The 12,654-nt window shown below is 44.4% G+C and overlaps 1 protein-coding gene across 3 annotated transcripts in view; it reads right to left on the bottom strand.

The window, feature by feature from the left end:
- VAC14 (VAC14 component of PIKFYVE complex) overlaps positions 1–10,278 on the bottom strand; it is a 134,354-nt gene extending 124,076 nt beyond the window's left edge. The window contains exon 1 of one of the 3 annotated variants that reach the window (XM_020963592.2): positions 9,865–10,278. In XM_020963592.2, coding sequence (XP_020819251.1) covers positions 9,865–9,968 — 104 coding nt within the window. In that variant the 5' untranslated portion in view covers positions 9,969–10,278. The remainder of the gene's footprint in view (positions 1–9,864) is intronic. The other 2 variants (XM_078149343.1, XM_020963593.2) reach the window with 2 other exon arrangements.
- Positions 10,279–12,654: the final 2,376 nt, after the last annotated feature.

Below are 12,654 nucleotides of genomic sequence, written 5' to 3'. Positions count from 1 at the left end.
TAACTTGTGAGGTTTCAGTGATCAAAATTTATATTCCTTTGGGCAGAGCACCCACAAGTTAAGGATATGATTCCCTATGTGGACAGAGGGAGAGGAAGGAGGGGGGAAGGAAAGAAGGAAGGAAGGAAAGAGAGGAAGAGAGGAAGGAAAGAAGGAAGGAGCTGGCTAGTTGAGTCCCCAGTGGGGCAGCTACTACTACTCATAGGTTATTATTTGTCCTTCCTTCTCAAAGAGGACCACAGCATCAGGAAGGTGATGTCATGATTTGCAAGTGAATAAAAGGTGCTTTACAAATGTCTATTGACTCTGAGTAAAGACATACAAGTTTCTAGTGGTTTTCTGAATTTTTAGTTTTTGTCATTTCTTTTTTTAAAATAAATTTTTATTGATTAAAATAGTATATGATTGATTTTTTTTAAACATGCTACAAATGAGTTCATGTCTCTTGAACCAGATCAATTAATTATACTTCAGGGTATTAAGAAAGCCTGCAACTGTGACTGCAAAGCTACTGTTGATAATCTTTAAGGAACTATGGCACCCAAGGGAGGTTCTCAGTAATGAGAAATGGATAGATATGGCCCTGATTTTCAAGAAGGGGAAGAAAAGAATTCTTCAAACTACTTAGTGACCTTAACATCATTTCCCGATAATTAAAAAGTCTGTGAACACTTAATCAATGACCGTTTATTAAGTACATGCTATATGCCAGGCACTGTCCTAGGTGCTAGAGCAGGGGTCAGCAAAGTCCAACTAAAAATGATTTTTATGCTTAGAATGGCTTTCACATTTTAAAATTCCATTGTATAGTAGTTGGCTGACCCCTGCCCGTGCCAGAGATACAAAACCAACGAAACTGTCCCTCCCTACAAGGGCCACAGCATCAAAGAATCAGAAAAGTTGAACTGGGAGTGATCTCAGAGGCCATCTCGTCTCATTTTACCAATGAAGGAGGTTAACATCGAGAGCATCACGAATAGGCATTCAATTGGCAGGAAAATATGTACTCATACAAGAATATACAAAGTGTATACAAATAAAAACAAAGTAGTTTGGGGGATAGGCCAGAAGAATTATTATTCAGCCTGGCAAGGTAGGGTGCAATCAGGCTGTAAAGGGCTTCAAAAAGAGAAAGAGTGAGTTGGCTACCGACACACTTAAGAGCAAACCAAGCCAAAGTAATTTCATTTTCATTTTTGGTAAGGTGATTCTACTTCTAAATTGGAAATGCAGACATAATCGATTTGGAATTTATCAATGCACTTGTTATATCATAAGCAAACCTATCGTGACAGTCTTAGGTATATGACAGAGAAACATAGGCTGCACAACAGAAGCATCAAGTAGACTCAGAACAGCTGAGCAGCTGCTCTCAAAGTGTTCACTAATTGATTCAACCACAGACACTTATTATGTCCCTGCTGTGTGCAAAGTAGAATGCTGAGAGGGGGTGAAGGCGGCATACAGCACAAACACAGATATGCGTACTACAGGGTAGAGAGCAAAGGGTAAAGATGAGACCCAGACTGAGAACTTTAGGAGCGTTTGGGGGGTGAGGGTCCTCATGGTTGAGAATGATCCAGGAAGATTTTAGAAAGGAGGCAGTAGGAGGTCAGTGACTAGACCCTCAATTTCCATTTAACCACTTAATATCAACTGGCTTTTACAAAGGGATGTTTACTTTAAAAACATAGCAAAAATAAACGTACAGGTATGTATTTCCTTCAAAGTCAGTCGGTTTGGAAGCTGGATAGAAGACAAGGATTTTGAAGGGCAAAACTGAGGAAAGCGTGCTCCAGGGATAGACCCCAGCTTGTTCAAATGCACGGAGGGCAGAGACGATGTGCTCAGGTCATAAAATAGCAAACGGTCCTTTTTGGCTAGAAGGGAAGGAAGGGAATAAGCACTTAATGAAGCATCTCTTATGTGGCAGGCACTGGGCCAAGGGCATTACAAATAGCATCTCACTGATCCTCACAATAGCTCTGAGAAGGAGGTGCTGTCACGATCCCCATTTTCTGTCGTCCAGCTATTTCAGTCACGTCCAACTCTCCCCGTCTGAGTGAGTGTCTGGGGTGAGATCTGAACTCAGGACTTTCTGTTTCAGGCCCAGCACTCTGTGCACTGTACCACCTCTCTGCCTCAAGTACAACAGAGGGAGGGGATGAATGTGAAATTAGGCTGGACTGCCCAAGGCTACAAATGTGAGGCTGAGGTCTTATTCTAGAGGCCCCTGAAAGTTTCTGAGCAGGGGAATGGCCGACGGATGAAGCGTGAAATAGAAAGGGGGACAACTAGCATCAAGCAGTGCAATCACATTAGGGCTTCTTCACCCTTTTGTGCTCTGGCCTCCTTGGTAGCCCGGTGGAGCCCGGGGAAGCCTTCTCTGAATAATGCTTTTAAATAAATACTTTCTTTTTTTTTTTCTTCAGGCAATTGGGGTTAAGTGACTTGTCCAGGGTCACACAGCTAGTAAGTGTCGAGTCTTTGGTCTGAGGCCAGATTTGAACTCAGGTCCTCCAACTTCAGGGCTGGTGCTCTACCCACTTTACTACCCCAGCTGCCCTGCTTTTAAATAAATAAAACAAGATGGGGTTACAAAGGAAACCAATCACATTGAAAGCCAGTAATCAAACAACATTTTTTTAAAGTTCTTGGGCCCCAGCTTAAGAAGCTCTGAATCAGCGGATTATTACAATGGTACAGATAAAAGGTGGTCACGGGAAGTTGGGAGGAGATGAAGGTGAGAGCTGCTGAGAAGGCTGAACTGACCAGATGCAGTAACTAATGACATCCAGACTCTAGCCAGCGAAGAAAAAGGAAGATTCAACAAATCTGAAAGGTCACTGGTCCCATCTGATACCCACGACTGGTACCGTCACTGTACCATCCACCGAGAGAAGGGAGTTAGGAAGGTGGGGGGATGGGGGGCAAGATAATGAACTGCCTTACTCTGAGTGAGGGGCTGACAGGACAAGCAGGTGGAGACGTGGAGCCAGAGCTCAGGCTGGACTGTACAGAGGTGGCCAAGACATGCACGCATGCATGATCATGCACACACTGCCTGAACCCTCGGGAACAGATAAGAGCACATAAGAGAAAGACCCTGATGTTGGGAAAGACTGAACGCAAAGGGAGACGAGGACCACAGAGGATGAGATGGACAGAAAGTGTCACGGAAGCAATGAACATGAGCTTGGTCAGACCGAGAGAGAGAGGAGGACGGAAGGGCCTGGTGTGCTACGGTCCACGGGCTCACAGGGAGTCAGACGTGACTGAACACCAGCAACAACACGAGGCAAAGAAGGCGGAGAAAGAAGAGGGCTTAGGACAGAGTCTTGGGAGACTGCTCATACTGAGGGACAGGCCAGGAGGCAGGATTCTCCCCAGTGGTACTGTAGCCCTATTTCCGGCTGAACCATTTTACTGCAGATTCAGAAGGTCTAAACAGCATGCTTATCCTGTGGCTCACACAGAGCAAAAGGAACAATTAATAACTAGGATTACAGGATCACAATGGCCATGAAAAGCTGAACCTAACTAAAATGTGTTAGAATTAACTTACAAAGTCCCATACTTAAGGCAAAAAGATCAACTGCATAAGTAAAACATAGAGAAGAAGTAACTTAATAATTCTTTTCAAAAAATTAGCCTTTTCAGCTGAGTCTAATAATCTACATGCAGGTCAACAATATAATGTGGCCGCCAAAAAATGCCCATGACATCTCCAGCTACATTAATCAAAGGATATTATCCAGAACAAGGAAATTAGTAGCTGCAATTTATTCTAAGCTGGTCAAACAACATCTGGAGTGTTTTGTTCAATTCTAGGTGACACATTCTAAGAAGTACATTTATACACTGACCCACAGCAACAAGAAAAGTGGCCAGAGTAGTGAGAAGACTTGGAACCAAGTCATATAAGAAAGGGCTGAAGGAACTAGGGATGCTTAACCTAGAAAAGAAAAGGCCTGGGCTGGGAGGTATCGGGGGAAGAGAGGGAAGGAGCAACACCACGGCCATACTCACATACCTGAAGGGCTAGCACATGGAGGGATCACATTTAGTTTGTACAGCTCCAGAATGGAGAACTGAGACCAAGGGGCAGAAGTGACAGGGAGGTTGATTTTGACCTGGTACAAGGATTAATTTTCTAAACAATGAATGATCTCCAGGAAGAGAATGGGCTCCATTAGGAGGTACTGAATCTGGGGTCACTGGTGGTCTTCAAGCAGTGGTGGATGACCTTGCCGAGATTCACGAAGACGGTAGGAAATGAGAATAAATCCAAGGTTTCCTCCAACTCTAAGATTCTATAATTTGATGGTTCAGCCATCTTTATCTTCAGTTAAACCACCCCATTTGCAAATGTCACTACAGTCAATTACAGCCATTCCCAATAATTTATTACAGTTGGAGAACTAGACCCCGAAATTAGAAGTTCTCAACACGGGGTATAAGGACCCCTCCCCTTGCTTGGGAGGGGGTCCAAGAAATAACACGATATTATCTGTCCATTTAAAATGCTCCTCCCTTTCCCAACTACAGTACATATCAGTATAATATTGGACTCTCTTCATATATTTCAAACCAAAACAGTGCATCACAACAGATTGAATACAGAAGCAGATATGACCATACAGTTTTCTTCTATTAAACCAGACATTAAAGAGATTTGCAAAAACATAGAAAACAATGCCACTCTTCTCGCTAATTTTTTTTATTTTGGAAAAAAGCTATTTTTCATAAAAAATGTTATTTACAAATGAGTTTGTCATTGTTCTTTTAAAATAATAATTTTTTAAAATCAGTGTTAACTTCTAAGATAGTAAATATCAATAGATGTAACTCACACAAACAAAAGCTCTCTTGCGGACAAAAGTCCTCAGTAATTTTTAAGAGTATGAAGGAGTCCTGAGATCAAACAGTTTGGGAATCATTGCCCTAAATGATAAAACTACACTGTAAATACCCAATCTTGTAGTCCCTACCAAGTTCCCCACACTGTCAACTTTATGCACACTTTTAATGAATTGCTTTGCCAACCAGGAAAAGGAATAAGAAGGCCATTCAAAGCCTATTTTAAACTGGCCTTCAGACCCAGTCTTTGCTCTGGCTTAAAGAGGAAATCCAGGATCCTTCTAGCTGACCAGAGACCCATTCAAACACGGCCAGAATCAAGGTGACAGCACCATTCGATTCAACCAGCAAACACTGTAATGCAGTAAACACACTGTGGAAAAAAAAGACAAAACCAATAGACAGCTATTCCCTGGCCTCAAGGAGCTTAGAACTGACAGCTTCAATGCACAGAGCAGAGCCCTCTGGAGCTCGCAGCTCATCCCGGCACTGGTAACAACTGCAGGAGCAGCCTTCTTCAGGCAGGTTTGGGTCTCAGTTCCTGTTCTTCTGCTGCTCTCGGTGGTTCAGGGATTCAGGCACAGCTCTTTAGACAGCACTTTCCAAAGCAAGGTTTGTAGCAGATTTCCAGAGTCAAGCTTTTTTTTTTGGCTTTTTGGTGAGGCAATCAGGGTTAAGTAACTTGTTCAGGGTCACACAGCTAGTAAGTGTCAAGTGTCTGAGGCCATATTTGAACTTAGGGCCTCCTGACTCCAAGGCTGGAGCTCTATCCACTGTACTACCTAGCTGCCTCTCAGAATCAATCATTTCTAACTGAGACTTCCCAAGAGAATCTGGGACAACCTTCCCCACCTACTTTGCTAGGAGATTCACATTTGGTTTCCCAATGTCATCAAGCTGAAATGAATCAACTGGAAGAGCTAGAAACTGTGTTCCCTCTCACACCCCTGCTCCAAAGGTCTAGAAGTTAAGTCAGCAGCACATTTACTGAACACTACTGTGATGACAGGTGGGGGGGAGGGGCCAAAAGCTGGAGACCAAGGACAGAACAGACATTTTGGATCTCTGAACTAGTGAGCCCCTAAGGGCGGCCCAATGAAGGAAAGAGGTCAGATTTGAGTCCTGCCTCTGCTATCTGCTATCTAGGTGACTCCAGGCAAGTGACTGACCTTCTCTGGGTCTCATGTGTACACAGACGGGGCGGGGGGCCCTAGATGGCTTCAAAAGTCTCTTCTGGTTCTAAATCTATGATCCTAGAACAGGTTCTTTCACTTCAACTAGACTACAGCGCCTCTGGAGTGCTTGTAGATCAGGGACTTCTCGAAAAAGACACAAATGCAAGTTGTCTGATGGGCCTTTTACCAGATTCTGAGGGTCAAAGCACTGGGGACCAGCAAGTCCTACAGGGAGTCTTTTAGGTGAGGATGCCCTTACAACTTACAGGCTTGAGAAAACTGGCTATTTTCTCCATGTCACTGGTGATGCATTTAGGGCCAGGTTCAAAATTGGGACTCTGGGCTAATGTTTCCTTCCCAGGAAAATAGCTATGGTACTTCTTTCCCTATCTGTTCCTCTCCTGTGACAAGAAGTAAAGTGGAAAAGACTCTAGACTTGGTAGCCAGAGACAGTGTGAGTCTAACCCAGCCTCCGGAAAATCACTGAAGGTCTCTGAAACTCAAGTTTCTTCATCTGCAAAATGAAGATATCCCACCGTCATTCAAAGGGCCATTGGAAGGGCTGAGTGACATTGTTCATAAAATGCCACCTGCAAACCTTACAATGAGCTCCATAAGTGTGGGAGTCCTCCTTCTTCGGAGGTCCACAGGACGTGGTTCCCCTTGTACTCTCATGGTTTCCCTCGTCTCAGTGTTCTGTAACAGAAACCCCGGGCCTCCTTCTGGAGAGCGGGGATCAGGTCATCTTCTTGACATTCTCCATAGTGCCTCAAAGGATTTTGGACACAGGAGATGCTCAATAAATATCTGAACGGACAGGTGCCAAGAAATGCAAGTGAAAAACATTTTATTTCTTTCAGTACGATGACTAATTAATGATGTGGCCAGACCCTGAAAATGACTATCTCCTATCATCCCATGAAAGGTGGTGTTCCCATCAAATCCAAAACAGATACACTGAAATCTCAGCCCAAAATACCTCACCCTCTGGAAAAGGGTTCTGAGGATGGGGGGGGGTTTGAGGGAGAGTGAAACAAGGATAACATAACAGCCCTGAATGTAGTAGATGCCCCATAAATATTTACTGGGTACTTACCAAATCCAGTTCATCACACAGTTTCATGATCTCAGGGTTAAAAAAAATTTCTTCCAGTTTCTAGATTCCAGGACAACAACAATCCATACTTATCTAGTAATATGTGTTATTAACCATTTTCCTGACAATCTGTGAGATAGGTATTGCATGTTCTTATTATTCCCATGAGAGATGGGATGAAAGAACTGAGGCCCAGATAGGTTAACTGAACTGCCCAAGGTCACACGATGAAGTGATGGGGCTGGGATTTGAAGCCAAGTCTCCAGAACACAAGCTGAGCACTCTCTCCACCATACCAAGCTATCTCCACTTAAACGGGGAGGTCATTTATCTGCCTAAGCATCTACCCAGCAAGGGGAGGGTCATCCTAGTTCCAAGAAGAGATGCTTCTTGGTTATACGCTACCATTTATAGTTTCAGTTTCTTTTCAATTCTTGTCAAAATGGGGCTAGAAACTAATCAGAACTGCTACTGGAATTACTGGCTCCCTATAGCCACCCTTTGGGGCACATGGCTCTGTATTCCCTAAAAGCTGCTCCATTCCTCAAAACAGCATAGATAACGCTCTTCATAGGAGAAGCCGAATTTTATCACAGTATCACAACTGTGTAAAGATTTAGCTGGTACTTGCTCAGAGAGGTTCAAAGCATCATTCAACCCTTCTCACCTTTCATAATTTGCCTGAGTGGTGCCTCAGATGCTATGTTCTACTGCCTCGGCAGCTCTAAGGTAATGATGAATTTGGCAAAGGAACACCACAGGGTAGGAAAGATGGCACAAAATGCCCCAAACACTTTAAAAACAAGAAATCATGAAGGCATCTGATCTCGTTACCCCGGGAACCAGGTTCTCTTTCTTCCCCGACATGAGGATGATCCCCAGCCCAATTTCATTCTGAATGCCGACTCCTCTGCTGACAAAGTGTTTAAAAAAGGAGCAGATGAGATCAGAGGGCCTTTAATGTCCTTAGCAGCTCTCAGTCTACCATCCTGTCTGGAGAGGGCAGCAGACAACCTAAAGGTAAATGCTTTATAACAGGGCCATGCTTTTCACTTTTAGACTCAAAGTTACTAGCTGATTTGTTCATCCTACATAAATGAGTAATTGCTGTGACTCTGACTCATTTGTGGCTTTGCAGTCATATGGGATTATGTGGAGTCTACAAGACCATTTAAAGGCTGTGAAAAATCAACTTCTGAAACATCTGCTAGAGAACATGTCAAAAATGGGAAGAGAAAGATTCCTTACAACATAGGTAGAAATGGTTCTATTCTGGGGCCTCCAACAACGAGTTATCATATGATAAAGCTGAAGTAGAATTGGATAATCAATAAAAACAATCCAAAGCCAAAGGTACTTGAGATAACCTGCTTAGAACAAGTGTAGTTCAATGACACTTTTTACTAAAAGCTACTATCTACCAGCAGTAAGAAGAGAAACCTGCTGTTGCCTACCCAAGCGAGGAAGCACATAAGTAGGCTGAAGTCTTTCTTTCTGAAGCTACTCACACAAGTCATTATTCCACTAAGTCATAATCATACTAAGACTATTCTGTGTGACCTCCTACAAAAAAACCCACACCCAACAAATACATGGTAACACTCAGCAGCATTTCCACCTGAGAGTTCTACCATCAAATACCATGCCTTCTCTACGGGACAGGAGCAAGACTTTAGATAATGTTCACTCTAAGTTTGGGGACATCAGCACACAAAGGTCCAAATCATTCCACTTAAAGCAGCAAAAGATAGTTCTCAGAACTGATTTTTTACCTTGGTCACTGATAACTTTACAGTTCAAAAGGAGTAGTTTAAACTTGGGTTCACATTGTTTGACATTTGTTAGCTCTCTCAACCTCATTTCCTTACATGTAAAAGAAAAGAAGAAATGGTTCTGTAGGCTTCATTCAATAAACTTTTATTAAGCACCTGCTACACTGTGCGAAGTGCTCGCGAGTGCTACCCAAGTCTGAGTTATTCATTCACTTGTCTGGGCCTTGGGTAAGATAAGGCAGAAGAAGTTCATGGTTACCTTTTTTCATTAGATGGAGAGCTGCTGCCTAAAACCAGTATTCTGGGACAGTGTTTGGGAGGGAGGAAGGTGGGACAGGGAAAGAAAAGAGACAAGGCATCTTTCATGATAAACCCATAAAATGGAAAGACCCCGAAGGCAAAAGAATGACAAGTCATAAAGCCAAAGAAAGAGACAGGAAGAACCAGCTGGAAAGAACACAGGGCTTGGAATCCCTGAGGCCACAAGTTCCTCTGATACTGGGGCAAATTATCCATTTCTACAACTCTCAGCTTTCTGATTTGGCAAACAATGAAAGACCCTGCCCAACTTATGATATGCACTTATTAAGGACTGACTACTAACTTCCAAGGTTCGAGATGAAGCTCGGAACTATTGAATTGTTCAAGGACCCCCGACTCAAACTGGAGCTTGGGCAAGCCCCATCCTCTCTCTGGTCTCAGTTTCCTCCTCTGTAAAGTGGCAGTCCAGTGACTTTTTGAGAATCTTCCAATTTTCTGCTCCTCCAATAACTGCACCAGTGCACTCACTCACTTTCCCACAGCTCCATTCCACCAACAATGCACCAGTGCACTTGCTTTCCCGCAGCTCCACTCCAACATCGCACCGGGGCGCCAGCTTTCCCACGGCCGGGGAGTGCTGGGGCTCGGGGGCGCCCAGGTTGCTCCGACCCCGACCCCCTAGCCCCGGGACGGCTCTTACTTCTCGATTTCCAGCGCCGCCACCTTCCTCTTCTCGTACAGCTTGTCGTTGAGGGCGCGCACGATGTTGGGCGTGAGGGGCGCGAAGTCCTTCTCCGCGTTCATGGCGGCGGCGAGGACGAGGAGGAGGAGAAGGAGTGGGACAACGGGGACGAGGAGCGGGGGCTCGGGGGCCCGGCGGGGATATCTGCAGCTCCGCGCTCGCCTGCCCCGCGCCGCCACTGCCTCATGGGCGCCGCCGCCGCCGCCGCCGCCTCCTCCTCCCGGGCCGCTCTGGCGGCTCCGGAGCCCGCCTCCCGCGCGTGCGCACTCGGTGGCTCGCGCGCCCCAGGCGCCCGGCTAGAGGGGCTCCAGCTCCGGTACTGCCTGACGCTCCGGCTCGGATGGCAGCTCACGGGGCGGAAGCCATGTTACTCGAGTCACATGACCCGCCCGGGGCCGCTTCCGCTTTCCGCAGCGCGAGGCCCCGCCTCCTCATCCTTTTCAGGCTCGCCCCCGCCGAGGCCAGGCCACGCCCCTTACGTCGGAGGCACCGCCTCTGCCCGGAAGAGGCCTTCAATTTCCAGCACGTGGCTCTCTCAGAGAAGTTGTGAGACTGAGCTGGAGAAGAGGCTTCCTAGGATCCCGGAATGTAGAGCTGGGAGGGGGGCCTTGAGCCCCACTCCTTGCATCCCTGCAGTTGTTGTGTTTTTACGTAATAACCAGCATTTCTAAAGCTCTTTAAGGTTTGCAAAGCACGTGGACTCATTGGCTGCTCACAAGAACAGCTGGGAGCCAGGTGCTATCATTATTCCCATTTTACAGCTGAGGAAACCAAGGCAGAAGTGAAGCGACTGCCCAAGGTCACACAGCTACTAAATGTCTGAGGCTGTATTTGAACTTATATCTTCTTGACTCCAGGCCCACTCAATGTAACTTTTATTTTGTTTTACTTATTTTTTCAAACATTCTCCTTCCCATTCCACTCTCCCCACCCCCTGAAAAAAAAAAGACAATAAAACTCTTGTAACAAATCTTCATAGTTGGGCAAAACAAGTTCTCACATTGCTCATGTGTGTCTCATTCTGTCTCCTGAATCTCTCATTTTATGTCTTGAGTCCATCATGTTTCTGTCAGCTGGAGGGTAGCAGTCTTCATCGTGAGTCCTCTGAAACTGTGGTGGGTCATTTCATTGATTAAAGTTCTTAAGTCTTTTTAAAGTGGTTTCATCTTTACAATGTTGTGATTACTGTAGAAATGGTTCTTCACTCAGTATCAGTTCATAAAGATCTTCCCAATTTTCTCTGAAACTGACCCTTTCACCTTTTCTTACAGCACAATAGTATTCCATCCATTCATATCCAATAATTTGTTTAGCCATTCCTCAATGGATAGGCACTTATTTGGTTATAATTCTTTGCCAGTTAAAAAAAAACGCTATTGTAAATGTTTTTGTACATTTGGGAAGCTGGCAAAGCAGTAGATAGAGTGCTGGACCTGGAGTCAAGAAGACGCGTTCAAATCCTGCCTCAAACACATAGCTGTGTGACCTTGGGCAAGTCATCTAACCACTGCTTGTCTCAGTTTCCCCTCCTATGAAAAGGGGATAATAATAGCACCCATGTCCCAAGGTTGTTGTGAGCAAAAAATGAGATAACCTAGGAAAATGATTTTTAAACCTTAAAATGCTATGTAAATGTTAACTATTATTATTATGAGGAAATGAAAACCCAGAAATGCCCATTGGTGAGATCTTCCAGAAGCTCCTATTTGCCTATGACAATGTGCTGATTGAACTAAGCCCTGGAATGTTGTACAGCCTCCTAAATGAAATCTATAGTCACTCCAAAGAGTTTGGCCTATCTACACAGAAAAAAACAAGTGTGTGAGAAACACCTACTGTACAAACTAGGATATGCAGTTGGATTGATAAATCCATATAACTCATCCACCAATATATGTGTATGTTATATATACATACACACATGTCTTTTACATGTGTATGTTGAAATGAAATCTTGGACAGACACTGCAGATGTACAGCATATTGACCCCAGAACTGAAAGAAGGCAAGACGTGGCCTGTCCTGGCATCAGGGAACAGGTGAAAGCGAGAGATTTATTGTTGTCAGTGAGTGTGTTTGGGGGAGCAGGGTATCTTGATACCATGACCCAACTTTGGCCCCTAAGGTTAACTTATCATTTCCTGGCCTCCAATTTAGAAGATCAGGGAATTTTTTCCCCTACTGGTAACGTTCCTTGTATTCTTCCTGAGAACAATTTATTCCCCCAACAAAGAATATATTTTTCATTATTATTTAACGTAAGTGGAAATCAAAAGAAGACACAAGCACTCTGAGGAAGTGCTTTCCCTGGAAGGCAGCAATTGAATGTGACCATTCAACTGGAGAAGAGATGCAGACACTCCAGGCATTGTGGGCACGTGCTAGAGAGCTGCCCTTGCTGGAGAGAGAAGTAGGTGTCCCTATTAATGAGAGTGAAGGGGCTCCCATCTGAGCAGGAAAAATGAGGGTGAGAATGAGAAATGGAGAAATCCTTCAGGGCATTGCCAGGCCTCTCCTGGCCAGTGAAAGGGGCTGATACAAGGATTATGTCAGGATCCATGGTGCCAGATGCATAGGCTTCCTTTATCTAGTCATGTGTTCATAAGTGAAGTCTTTTTTAAAAGAAAATATTTTGATAACTGTATTTCATTATTTTAAACTGTATTTGTATAACTGTATAACTGTAGTCGATAACTGTATCTCTATTTGTCTAACTATAACTGTAATTGATAACTGTACTTCATTATT

Source organism: Phascolarctos cinereus, unplaced genomic scaffold (assembly GCF_003287225.1).
Source record: "Phascolarctos cinereus isolate Bilbo 61053 unplaced genomic scaffold, phaCin_HiC Scaffold_2;HRSCAF=192, whole genome shotgun sequence".
Lineage (NCBI taxonomy): Eukaryota > Metazoa > Chordata > Mammalia > Diprotodontia > Phascolarctidae > Phascolarctos > Phascolarctos cinereus.
The sequence above is the reverse complement of the archived record's forward strand: the minus strand, read 5'-3'. Positions and strand labels throughout refer to the sequence as shown.